At 41.0% G+C, this 13,103-nt stretch overlaps 1 protein-coding gene across 1 annotated transcript in view; it reads right to left on the minus strand.

The window, feature by feature from the left end:
* LOC128745945 (uncharacterized) overlaps positions 1–12,278 on the minus strand; it is a 37,913-nt gene extending 25,635 nt beyond the window's left edge. Inside the window, exon 1 of the mRNA XM_053843003.1 lies at positions 12,172–12,278. Within this exon, the coding sequence (XP_053698978.1) occupies positions 12,172–12,255 (84 nt within the window). The 5' untranslated portion in view covers positions 12,256–12,278. The remainder of the gene's footprint in view (positions 1–12,171) is intronic.
* Positions 12,279–13,103: the final 825 nt, after the last annotated feature.

Genomic DNA, 13,103 nt, shown 5'->3' on the forward strand with positions numbered 1-13,103 from the left:
TAACTGTTTAATTGTGTCAGGTATCTGACTATCTTTGAGGCATCGCTCAATTTCAGTTGGATGTCTACCTTGCAGATTTGCGATGTGTGCGTCTCTGCTTTGCATTTCTCTCGTCATATTCTGCATCTGCTGCTGCAGTGCCCGAATTTGGTGAGTGGCTTCTTCCAACTGTTGCTGTATGTTTTCCGAAATTTTCCGGTTTTTATTGAAACTTTGTTGTCTCTTCGTGCAGAGGTTTGATTTCATAAATTCTGATATTTATCAATTTTTCACTTCACTTTTAATTCTAAGGTCAAAAACTATCGACTCTTGACGTTAGTAAGGAATAAAAAAAATAGGGGAAAAAAATGAGTCACCTTGCGTAACCGATGTCCTCTCGGCTGGGGTGGTTGGGGTTCCTGCTCGTTCCGTGTCCTGCCGTGTGTTGACGTTTTACTTTTGGATTCCCGATGTACACTCGCGAACGCTATCTTAGCTAAGAAAAACTACCACTCGCGGTCACTTGAAACGAGTCTAACACGACTGCGCCAGTTATAGTTATGAATAAAACACGACTGATTCATTCGAACGCACTAAACAGAGTGATTTAATATTCTAGAAATTTATCTTAACCTAGCTACATTTTACCTATCCGTCTATGTTAGTGTTTTCTGTTCCCTCAACCGCATGTCTCCCGCTGGGTCTGGTGTTACGCTGTTGTCGATGCGTGGGTCCCGTTCGTGGATTTATATCAGGAGCGTGATGGGATTGTGCTTGGTTGTGATGCTGGAGATGTTGTTCATAACTTATATAATGTAAATAGTTTCTCTTTCGTGCCAATCAACTGGTTAAAGGTTTACATATATACTTAGGTTAAGAATTTATAGCTAGCTAAATATCGTGATACTAAACGCGCTCTATAAAATTTGACTCTCTGATAAGAGAGATGAGATGAGATTAATTAGATCGCTACATATCGGCATCGATCGATAGTTACTGTAAGATAACGACCAGTTGCAATAAACCCATTAGAAGCATTACACGCGTCCATTGTGCACTTTAATAAATTCAACCCAAAGCAGCAAAGTGTATATCAAGTGTATGAACATCCGAATCTCAATATTCTCCGCAATTGTGATTCAAAGATTAAAGATTACAGTGAATTTACGATCAAAGGCCAAGCCTTTACGCACTACGATCAGGGCGATCGTATATAGGATTTGGTGCTCACGATAACCGAGTGAAGTGATAGATTGTGCTACGCTACCGGAGGAGCCGCAGTGAATTTTCTTCCCAGTGGATGTTGGCACCGTTCTGGGAGAACGGAAAGAAATCCCTCCAAACCCGGCGTCTATAGCATCCACGGCTCGAACACTGGTCCTTCGAGCCGGATTTGGAGGACAAACCCAAGCCACATCCCAACACGTGAGGAAGTATTCGCCATTGCGGTAAGTGGTCAATAGATTTCGACCACTTCGCCATTTTGTCTTGGCCATTGCCACTGCAAGACAGCGCATGACGGCATTCCACGATATCCCTTTAAGCACGGAGGGTTTTAGTTACGATATTTTTGGTTTTTGGATCAATATAATTTTTTTTATCGCTCGAGATACCAAAACCAGTGTATTATACACATTGCAATAAAAGTTTGCTAAATTTAGCAACCTACACAATTGTGTGGGTTCGGCCTTATCTTATACCATTGCACTATGGGCAAAAACGAGCCGAAAAAACGGATGCTATTAAGATATGGCCTGCAGGCTGATAAAATGTAGGTGATCTTATGTAAAATTTTCCGGAGAAACGCATGATGCCCACCGCTTTCCTGTTTGTCATCGGGAAGTGCCCCATTTTCCCCTATTTTTAACATTTTTTACCCTTTTTGGACTATACCAAGCCAGGTTTTGAAAAAACAAAACATGAAAAACCTAATTATTTTGTGTAAAGAAGTCCACAGAATTGAATAGGGTTGACCCTGTTTAGTTTAGAGCGAGATCATCGCTTCGAGGCTCATAAACTTCAGCTTCTGAAGCAGCGGAACGGTCGCTACGTAGCTATGGAAATACGCGCAACTTTTTACAAGTTAAGCTTTTACTAATCTTAATACAACAGATATACCGGAACGTCCAGATTGGCTTAAAACATTCAAATGTTGATCCAAGAATTTGTCTTAGAAAATACCGTAGTTGAATACATCATTTGCCACACTACTTTATTATTTTACAATTTATAAATGACCAGTTTTAGGTTCCGGTAGTACTCTAAACGGAGGTTCCGTAGTGTGGAGCATGAACGAATGCTCTACAGTATAGGGGAAACAAGGGAGACTTGATCCCCATTTTGTTTTATGTATATTTCTCAAAAGTCCACTAGAACAAAACCCTGGGTTTTCAATTTTTCGACAGTTTACAATACAGCTTACTGCCTACAATTTATCAGTTAGTGATACGTAGCGCTAATCAAAAGATATGGGATATTTTGGAAAGTACAGAAAATTGTACATATTCAAAATATGCGGGAGACTTGATCCCCAGTTTAGGCACAATTGATCCATTTGCAAATATATATTTTTAAAGCTCAAGTTTCATTTGGAAGTTTTATTAAAATAGGCCTAGTTCATGTAGTATCATTATTTAGTGTACAACAGCTTAATTCAAAAATATAAAAAGTATTTAGAAATCGTTAAGTCCATCGATCTGTAAAAGTATAGCTTTGGACATATTTTATAATCTGCGACTTTTTCGTTGGTTTTGAATTTTTGAAGCATTATATTTTTCCTGTTTAATAATCAGAGCAGCCTCCAGCTTCAATTTCGTTAGTGCATCTGTAAGGATGTGTATCTCCTCGTTTTCCTACTCTTCGCATATTTTTACGTGGCGATGCCTTTGGAAATGGTTTTATATCTACAGGTGTTTAGATAATTGTATTGTTCGGAAACATCGGGTACCAATGATTAATAGAATTCTTCAAAGAAGATGAGTTGTTTTGTTTAGATAAATACTTCCGTCCGAGCGGTCTTTCTTCTTCCTTGTAAAATGCACGGGTTGCTCCTCCATAGTCCGGTTGCTAAATGATCTTTTCAGAAGCATTTTTTCGTTTTCTCACATATCGCTTAAGTGTCATTACATTCAAGTTGAACATTTTTGCAGTCGTTCTGACCGGATCTCCGGACTATTCGTGATTTTTACATGACGAATGTTTACGATATGAAGAATTGTTCACTTTATTATTTACGACATAACGGATTCCAAGCTCTTCAGTTCCTAATAAAAGGATCAAGTGTCACTGAAATTATGTGGATCAAGTGTACCTGTCGTAGTAAGTTTTACTGAAAATTAATTTTGTAAAATATATACAAGTTTTATTGCAAAATGTATATAGTATCAATGAATACACATGTTTAGCTAATTTTTTGTTTGAAAAGCAATTAAAAAATTTCAAGACAGTTCTCCGTAGCCAAAAAGTTGGACTTCACTAAAAAAAGAAGTATAGAGAATTATTCCGTTGCAAATCTTATTATATTATATTTTCCTTGCAATGTAAAAATTTATTACATTTTTGTTTTGCAATTTTGTTACTTGAATGAAATGTACAACTTTATTTTTTTCTACATAAAAAAAAAACATTGTATTTACTGAGAAACAATGAATGGATCAAGTGTCCCAAGGGATCAAGTCTACCTGGTCTCCCCTAATGTATTCATTCTTACTGACTCAAAATGAGATGGCAGCAGCAAATTTCGTTTTATTTCATCTATTACTTATGACGTGAAAAACTAATCCCTCTGCGATCTGGAATATCTCTGGGAAAATTGATCCAAAATTTGCTAATATATTTTTTTATTGAAGGTCAATCTAAGGTGGTTCTTTGAAGACAAGTTGTATAAAAATCGATCAAAAAATAGTAAAGATAGAGCCAAAAGTGTAACGGCAAGTACACTAATTTTTGAAGTCCCGGCGGGAACGTAAAGGTTAAAGTAGGTATGCAATAAGGCCGAACCTACACAATTGTGTAGGTATGAAAAACAATGTGCATAAGTAAGTTGTAAAAGTTATTTCGCGTATATTTTTAATTACATCAATTAGAAATACTTATTACCAATAATTTTTCATCTAAGCAATTTCGAAATACGGATCCAATAAGAAAATACGACAGATAAAACTTTTTGCTGGTTTCACAAGATTTTGAAGACTAGACAATAATCAATCCAAACACAAAAGAAAACTTCTTTTCAGCTATTTTCCATTTTTTTTTTACGTGTTACGATGTTTACACAAGAGATTGGCGCCATATATGTAAAAGTACGACGTTTAGAAAGGAAAGGAAAATTTTTTAAAAGTAGTCATGTCTCACCTACACAATTGTGAGGGCTCGGGCTTAAAGGGATATAATATAACAAAAATCGCATGTTTCGAGGTACAAAAAGGCATTTCAGTGTGAATATAAGTTAAATAAATTGATTGCATGACAAAATAATCGTATCCTAAATGTGATGACAAACGTCTAGCTCACTATTACTCAATTGTCATCCTGCTAAGCTAATCAATTTGGTGGCGTTATTTAGCGGATCCGCGTAGCGTAAAGAGACAAGGCGCGACGGGAAAGAGCTAATTTGAATCGATTATACGTGTCTACTTTCGGTCGATCAATCGCGATCGCGTAGAAGCATCACGATCGCGACGGGAAGGAGCATATCGTACGAATTATCGTGGTGTTTCCGTCGTTGCTGATCGCGTAAGAATAGCATAGCGCGACGGGAAGGATTAAACGAACGAATTCTGTGCTGTTCTCGTAATCGGTAATCGGTACCTGCGACACGTGTCGCTCCAGTCAAAAGATCAGTGAATCGAGTGGTGAGTGATGACTAGCAAGGCAGATAAAAAGTTGGCTGAGAATCTACTGATTCGAAAGCGAGTTTGTTCACTTCGAGATGTGATAGAACAGTTCAAGGAAGATTACAACCATGAAAGTGATTCTAACCAAACAAATGTAAGATTAGAGACTCTTGATAGGCTCAATAGAGAGTTTCTTGAGACACAGGCAGAGATAGAAATGCTCGATAAACCCGATGCGTTTGAGCAACATTTACAATTGCGAGCTGATTTCGAAAATCGATTTTGTGTGCTAAAAGGTTTCTTGATGTCAAAGATGGACAATCAGCAGCAAATACTAAATTCAACTCTAGCTAACTTCAGTCACCAACCATCATCGGCTAGTTTTCATCATCGGCTACCAAAGATTGATTTGCCAAAGTTCAACGGAGATGAGTCACGCTGAATTTCCTTTCGAGATAATTTTCTATCTATGATCCACTTCAATGATGATATTCGTTTAGTAAACAAGCTACAATATTCGCTGCATGCGCTTGAGGGAGATACCAAGAAGCCGTTTGAGACCACCGATGTGCAGGCAGATAATTATGCGTCTACATGGGATGCTCTAATGAAGCGATTTGACAACAAGCGGTTTCTGAAAAAGGAGTTATTTAGGGGATTATATGAGTTACCAGCAGTGAAACGCGAGTCCGCCCAGGATCTGAATACGTTGGTTGATGACTTTCAACGCCATGTGAAGGCATTGGGGAAACTAGGAGAACCGGTCAAAACCAGGAACACACCGTTAGTCTACGTTCTTACCAGCAAACTGGATGCGGTAACAATTCGCGCCTGGGAGCAAGAAACTCGCCAGAAAGATGATGTCACGTACGAAGAACTCGTTGAATTCCTAATACAGCATGTGCGAATGCTCAAGTCCGTGTCTAGTGATTTGCAATACCGTTCACAATCAGCTGCTATTAAGGTGGCTGGCTTCATTCCCAAGAAATCCAGTAGTGGCAAATTCGTGGCCAACGCTGCTACATCCGAGACTAAGGTAACTATGCCTCAATGCGCTACCTGTCCCGAAAGGCACCTTTTGTATCAATGCCCAAAGTTTACAAAGCTTTCTGTTTCTGAACGGCGTGAATTAGTTTGTCAGCGAAGCTTGTGTTGGAACTGCTTCCGTACGAACTATCAAGCGAGAGACTGTAAGTCAAGGTTTAAATGTAGAACATGCCATGCAAAGCACCACACGTTATTGCACGACCAAAGTGCACCCAATATAGTATCCCCCACTCCTGTTGTCACATCAGATAACGTTTGTATGCTACAATCTCCATCCACGTCAGCGAATGTAGGAAGTTCTGGATCTGTAAATCCACCAGCAATTAGTCTGTCGGTCCAATCAAACCACAGTACGGTTTTATTAGAAACGGTTGCTATACATGTAGTCGATAAATATGGAAAATTGAACCCTGTTAGAGCACTCCTTGATTCCGGGTCGATGTCTAATTTCATCTCCAAGAAGTTAGCAAATGCCCTCGTTATTCGTCCAAGCCCAGTAGACATCGCGGTAGCCGGAATAGGAGATGCTGTAAAGTAAATAAAGCAACAAATATCAGCCACCGTCAGATCAAGAATGAACAATTTCTCAACCACTGTCGAGTTTTTCGTAATGAAGAAATCTACTGCCAATCTGCCAACTGCATCCCTTAGCACAACCTCATGGAAACTCCCAAACGTTCAACTCGCTGATCCCCATTTTAACGAGCCAGGGCCAATCGACATCATAATCGGAGGCGAATGTTATCACGAAATACACACTGGTAAACGCATATCACTCGGCAGTGATTTACCCTTGCTAATTGAAACAGTGTTTGGGTGGACTGTTTCTGGGAAAGTGCCAATCAAATTACCGTATACTTCGCCTGTTTGTTATATATCCAATATCGACAAAGCACTGGATACCGAACTCCAAAAATTCTGGGAGCTAGAAGCCGTATACCAAGGTTCGTCGCATTCCGCTGAAGAAAGAAGATGTGAAGAAATCTATGCTAGCACCACCACTCGAGTTCAATCCGGAAGGTTCGTTGTTCGCCTTCCTCGGTCCGAAGATCCGCAAGTCACCCTTGGCGATTCGCGCGCGGAGCCCTATAGCGGAGCTCTATAGCCTAGAAAGGCGCCTCGAAAAAGATTCCACTGTAAAAATAGCCAACCTCAAATTTATGGAGGAATATGCCAACCTCCACCACATGCGAGAGATCGATCCTGTTTGCGATGCTAAGCCGCATTGCTATTTACCGCATCACCCAGTATTCAAGGAGTCGAGCACTACCACCAAAGTACACGTGGTGTTTGATGCCTCGTGTAAGACCAGCTCTGGATTCTCGTTAAACAACACCCTACTTGTCGGCCCAGTAGTGCAACAGGATTTACTCTCGATCGTGATACGATTCCGGCTCCGTTGTGTAGCACTCGTCGCAGACATCGAGAAGATGTACCGTCAAATTGAGGTACACCCAGACGACCAATCACTTCAACGTATTTTGTGGCGTGCGAGCCGCTCAGATCCTATTGAAACCTATGAACTTTGCACAGTTACGTACGGAACTGCCTCCGCTCCATACCTGGCCACCCGTACGCTGCAAAAACTGACAGAAGAAGATGGACACATGTATCCGGGCGCGGTTGAAGCCGTAACTGAAGACTTCTACGTAGATGATCTGTTGACTGGTGCAGATGATCCAGATACCGCCGTAGAGAAACGTCGACAAATAAATGCGATGTTGAAAGCTGCAGGTTTCGTATTGAAGAAATGGGCATCCAACGTTCCAGAAGTATTGGCGGATGCTCCCGTAGCAGATTTAGCCATTCAAACATTGCACAATTTACAAGAGGAGCAGTCGATATCCACCCTCGGATTAGTTTGGGATATAAGATGTGATATGCTTCGCTTCAACGTTCAATTGCCTCTACCAGCATCAATACTAACCAAACGCAAAGCTATTTCTTACATTGCAAAGATATTCGACTCACTAGGCCTTGTGGGTCCCGTAATAGCTACTGCTAAAATGCTCATGCAGCGGCTATGGAAGCTGAAAATGGATAACAATAAACCCTACGGCTGGGACAGACCTCTTCCGCAGAAGTTGCAAGACGATTGGAAACGATTTCATGCAACACTTCACGTCCTTGATCAACTGAGGATTCCCCGCTTTGTTGCTGTGCCAGCTGCTTCAAAAATTGATTTCCACATTTTCTGTGACGCGTCAGAGTCCGCTTATGGAGCATGTTGTTTTGTACGCTCGGAGAACTCCAGCGGTGTAAACGTACAACTGCTCACCTCCAAGTCAAAAGTAGCACCCATCTCTACCAAACACACTATAGCCAGACTTGAATTGTGCGCTGCTGAGCTTGCAACCAAGGTGTATCAGAAGGTTACGCAAGCCATGAAAACCCCCGCTCATGCCACGTTCTGGTCGGACTCGACTACGGTACTTCAGTGGCTTAAATCACCGCCCAGCCGTTGGAAAACATTCGTAGCGAATCGCGTTTCCTTTATACAGATGTCGACGAGTGGAACTAGTTGGGGACACGTACCGGGTGCAGAAAACCCAGCCGATGAACTTTCTCGTGGTCTGCAACCTCCCGAAATATTATCGGTGGAATGGACCATCCTGGTTAGCCTTAGCGCCATGTCGCTGGCCACATTCGGAAATCCCAGATCAAGAAGCAGCTCCCATCGTCGAAGAAGCCCATACGATAGCAATGATTTCAGCAACCCTAGTAGAATCCCAATTTGCAGACCATTTATTCGCCAAGTATTCGTCGTACACAAAACTTCGCCGTGTTTTCGGGTATTGCATGAAATTCATTCGTCTTTCTCAAAGGAAACCTCAGAAGTCTCCCCATAGTATGTCACATGTGCTAACTACAAACGATCTGAAGGCAGCGGACTACGCACTAGCCCGCTTAGCGCAAGCCCAGCTTAACCCAGAGGAGATAACCATGCTAACTGCCAACGAAAGATCACAGCGATATGAAATCCTCACCACTTAAATGGCTAAAGCCGTTCATATGTACGGACGGTATAATTCGAGTTGGAGGTCGCTTGTCCAATTCCGAACTCCCCGAAGAAATCAAGCATTCAATAGTCCTATCCGCAAGGCATCCTTTAGCTGAAATTCTAGTTAGCCATTACCATAAACGACTTTTACACGCTGGCCCACAGCTAATGCTCTCGACGATTCGTCAGAAATATTGGATAATAGGAGGAAGAAATTTAGTTCGCCGAGTCTACCATCAATGCATCAAATGTTTCAGGCAAAAACCTGTCCTTATCCAACAGGCCACAGCAGATCTTCCGAAGTCCCGAGTTGAGCCATCTCGTCCGTTTTCTGTTAGTGGCGTCGACTACTGTGGTCCAGTTTATTTGAAATCCTCAATCCGTAGACGCGGGCCAACTAAGGCATATATTGCCGTCTTCGTTTGTTTTATTACGAAAGCCGTTCATATTGAACTGGTATCTGACCTGTCGACAGCAGCCTTCTTGTCAGCACTACGTTGCTTCACTGCCCGTAGTGGCTATGTTCGGGAACTCCATTCTGATAATGGGACTGCGTTCAAAGGAGCATCTAATCAGCTACACCATGTATACGAGATGTTAAAGTCGACGGGAACCCAACGAGATCAAATTGTTAACTGGTGCGCCAATAACGAGATTGAAAGGAAGTTTTCCCCTCCCCGTGCTCCTCATTTTGGAGGACTGTGGGAGGCTGCAGTAAAATCTGCTAAGCAGCACCTCCTGCGGACACATTAGCATTAGCCAGGAAGATATGGTCACTCTCTTGGCACAGGCTGAAATGTGCTTAAATTCCAGACCATTAATACCAATTCCCAGCGAGACTACCGACTTGGAAACATTAATACCAGGCCACTTCCTGGTCGGTTCGAATTTACAAGCTGTACCGGAACCCAGTCTTAATCACACGTCGAATTCCTACCCAAATCACTGGCATCAAACGCAGAAGAATCTCCAGCGCATTTGGGCGCGCTGGTATCCAGAATACTTGGCCCAACTACAGTCCCGTACACCAAAGGGTTGCAAACGTCCTGTACCGATCAAGGTGGGACGCATCGTGGTCGTCAAAGATGATAACCTACCACCCGCGAAATGGCCGCTAGGCAGAATCATCAAGCTTCACCCAGGGGAAGACGGTGTTACTCGGGTCGTAACGCTGAAAACAGCAGTAGCCGACAACGTCGTCAGACCAATAGCGAGAATCGCCATGCTGCCATTACCACATGATCCAGAGCCTGTTTGCCCAGAAACGTTATGCTGAAACTCCAAAGATCGGTAGAGTAGTCCGAAACTAACTCAATGCGCTTTTGGAAAGCGATCAGGTGAGCATCGTTCCATTCCATTCAACATTCCCTGTTCGTTCTACCGGGTCTTTTGTTGTTTACAGATGAAAAACGAAGTGAGAACGCTTCTACTCAATAATGGATCAACCCATTCACGAGTAGAGCCAGGCCGATAGCGAGGAGAAGAAGAATGAGCCACTACAACGTAGTTATTGTTTGTGTCATCGAAGCTTAGCACTTTCATCGACGGTTATAAGCAATGATGAGCAGGAAAAAAGATTTTGTTGAAACCACGTTTCAAGGTGGCCAGAATGATCAGTACTCTAATCATAGAAAAATTCAATTGAAATTCTATTAACCGTTATGTATTCGACAGGGTACCCGGGTACCTTTTCAGATTTCAAAGTAAGAAATTCTAAAGTTTTATTCGACCCAGGATACTGAAACTCTGTGACATCTCAGAACTAGCTAAATTACAACTTTTTATAAAATAAGTTTTCATGTAGCACTTAAGGGGGAGGAAAGGGGGGGCTTCGAAATTTTTTACCCTTTAAGTGCTCGACAAGGGTACCCGGGTACCCACAAATTGAAATGCTTGTAACTTTGGCAATATTTAACCGATTTGGACCAACTTACCACCTAAAGATTCAAGAACTTATCCACTTCCAGTGGGGTTACAACAGAACCGTAAGTGGTTCATCTGGTTTCCGGAAATCCGGTATTCCGAGGATGTGTTCCGGAATTAAAGCTAAAAAGTGCTGAAAAGGATTTTTCTATCTTCGCTAAAGAGATAGAAGGTTACTGTCTTCTAGCAAATTTCTTGTAATAATATGCTCTAAAACTTTGCAGAACCCGTAAATGTGTTATATTGAAACTGAAGAATAATAAAAATTTTATTTCACTTTAAGGGGGATTAATCAAAACTTTAATTTCACCAAACGATAGAACTTTTCAATTTCAAGAAACTCTTCCAAAGCCTTTATAAAGCTAAAATCAAGTTTTCCCACTCAAAACTGTAATGCGCACGTTTATGTTTGGACCACTGTGAAGCCCCACGGGAATATGTTCCGGAATGGCCATGCCGGGGCAAAATCATCAGATCAGATCAGATCAGAAAAACGACCTTCCGGAGTTTTTCATAAATTTAGATACCCATATTGCCAGTGTTGCAATCCAAACAGTTCTGTGGCCACAGGAGGTCCCATGGGAACTTGTTCCAGAATGACCATTCCGAGGATAAATCATTATACTGTTTTAAAACTATGAGAAATGACCATATTACTATAATTACATCCAAAATCGTAAAAAGTGCTTTAATTCCGGAACACACCCTCGGAATACCGAATTTCCAGGAACCAGATGAACCACTTCCGGTTCTGTTGCAACTTCACTGAAAGTATATAAGTTCCTGAATCTTTAGGTGGTAAGATGGTCCAAATCGGTTAAATATTTCTAAAGTTACAAGCGTTTCAATTTGTGGGTACCCGGGTACCCTTGTCGAGCACTTAAAGGTGTTTTTTTTGTCGAACACATAACGGTTAATTGCAAATTTATATAATGTAAATAGTTTCTGTTTCGTGCCATTCAACTGGTTAAAGGTTTACATATATACTTAGGTTAAGAATTTATAGCTAGCTAAATATTGTGATACTAAACGCGCTCTATAAAATTTGACTCTCTGATAAGAGAGATGAGATGAGATTAATTAGATCGCTACATATCGGCATCGATCGATAGTTACTGTAAGATAACGACCAGTTGCAATAAACCCATTAAAAGCACTACACGCGTCCATTGTGCACTTTAATAAATTCAACCCAAAGCAGCAAAGTGTATATCAAGTGTATGAACATCCGAATCTCAATATTCTCCGCAATTGTGATTCAAAGATTAAAGATTACAGTGAATTTACGATCAAAGGCCAAGTCTTTACGCACTACGATCAGGGCGATCGTATATATGATTTGGTGCTCACGATAACCGAGTGAAGTGATAAATTATGCTACACTACCAGAGAAGCCGCAGTGAATTTCCTTCCCAGTAGATGTTGGCACCGTTCTGGGAGAACGGAAAGAAATCCCTCCAAACCCGGCATCTACAGCATCCACGGCTCGAACACTATACTTCCCCCTTAGCATAGCATAGCATAGCATAAACAGGTGCACAAATTCGTAGTTGGTGCCAGCAACAATGCTTTGTTCAAAAGAACAAGTAACTTGTGTTTGTTACCACTTACCAGCAACATGAAATTTGGGGTTTAATTTCATGCTCTTAAACAAAAGTCAAATGCCTCCAAAGCATGGTCACTATCCTGGCCACGTCCTTGCAGCTGTTGGGGATGGGAAAGGAATATTAGTCCAACATTTACTTAAGAGAACCGCAGAGAACGTGCCCTCATAAATGTCCCGGGAGTTGGGAAATACTAGTAAGTAAGGGAAACCCTAGAATACATCTGGTAGATGTTGCGGGTTCAACATGATGAGAAAGGAATATTAGTCCAAGATTTACTTAAGAGAATCGCAGAGAACTCTACGTGCCCTCATAAATGTCCCGGGAGTTGGGAAATACTAGTAACTAAGGGAAACCCTAGGATACATCTGGTAGATGTTGCGGGTTCAAAAAGATTTTTAAAAAAATTTTTATTACTAACAGTATAAAGATTTAAAATATAGATTGTTTAACAACTTTTGTCTTACAGATTTAAAGATTTTTATTAAAAATTATTGTTTATTGATTTATAATGGGCTGTTAAATCAATTGTTACAAGCTTAGAGAATTGTTTCTTGGTGATTTAATAGCTAGCTCAAATTATGATTTATCATTATGTTTTTGGTAGCAAATTAAACTCCAGACGTCCGACGAAAGGAGTGTTGCTACTTCGACTGTTGCTACTTTATAATTATTTTGTATAAAATATCTATGAAACTTAGCTTGAAAACAGGA

Source organism: Sabethes cyaneus, chromosome 1, assembly GCF_943734655.1.
Source record: "Sabethes cyaneus chromosome 1, idSabCyanKW18_F2, whole genome shotgun sequence".
In the NCBI taxonomy this organism is placed as follows: Eukaryota; Metazoa; Arthropoda; class Insecta; order Diptera; family Culicidae; genus Sabethes; species Sabethes cyaneus.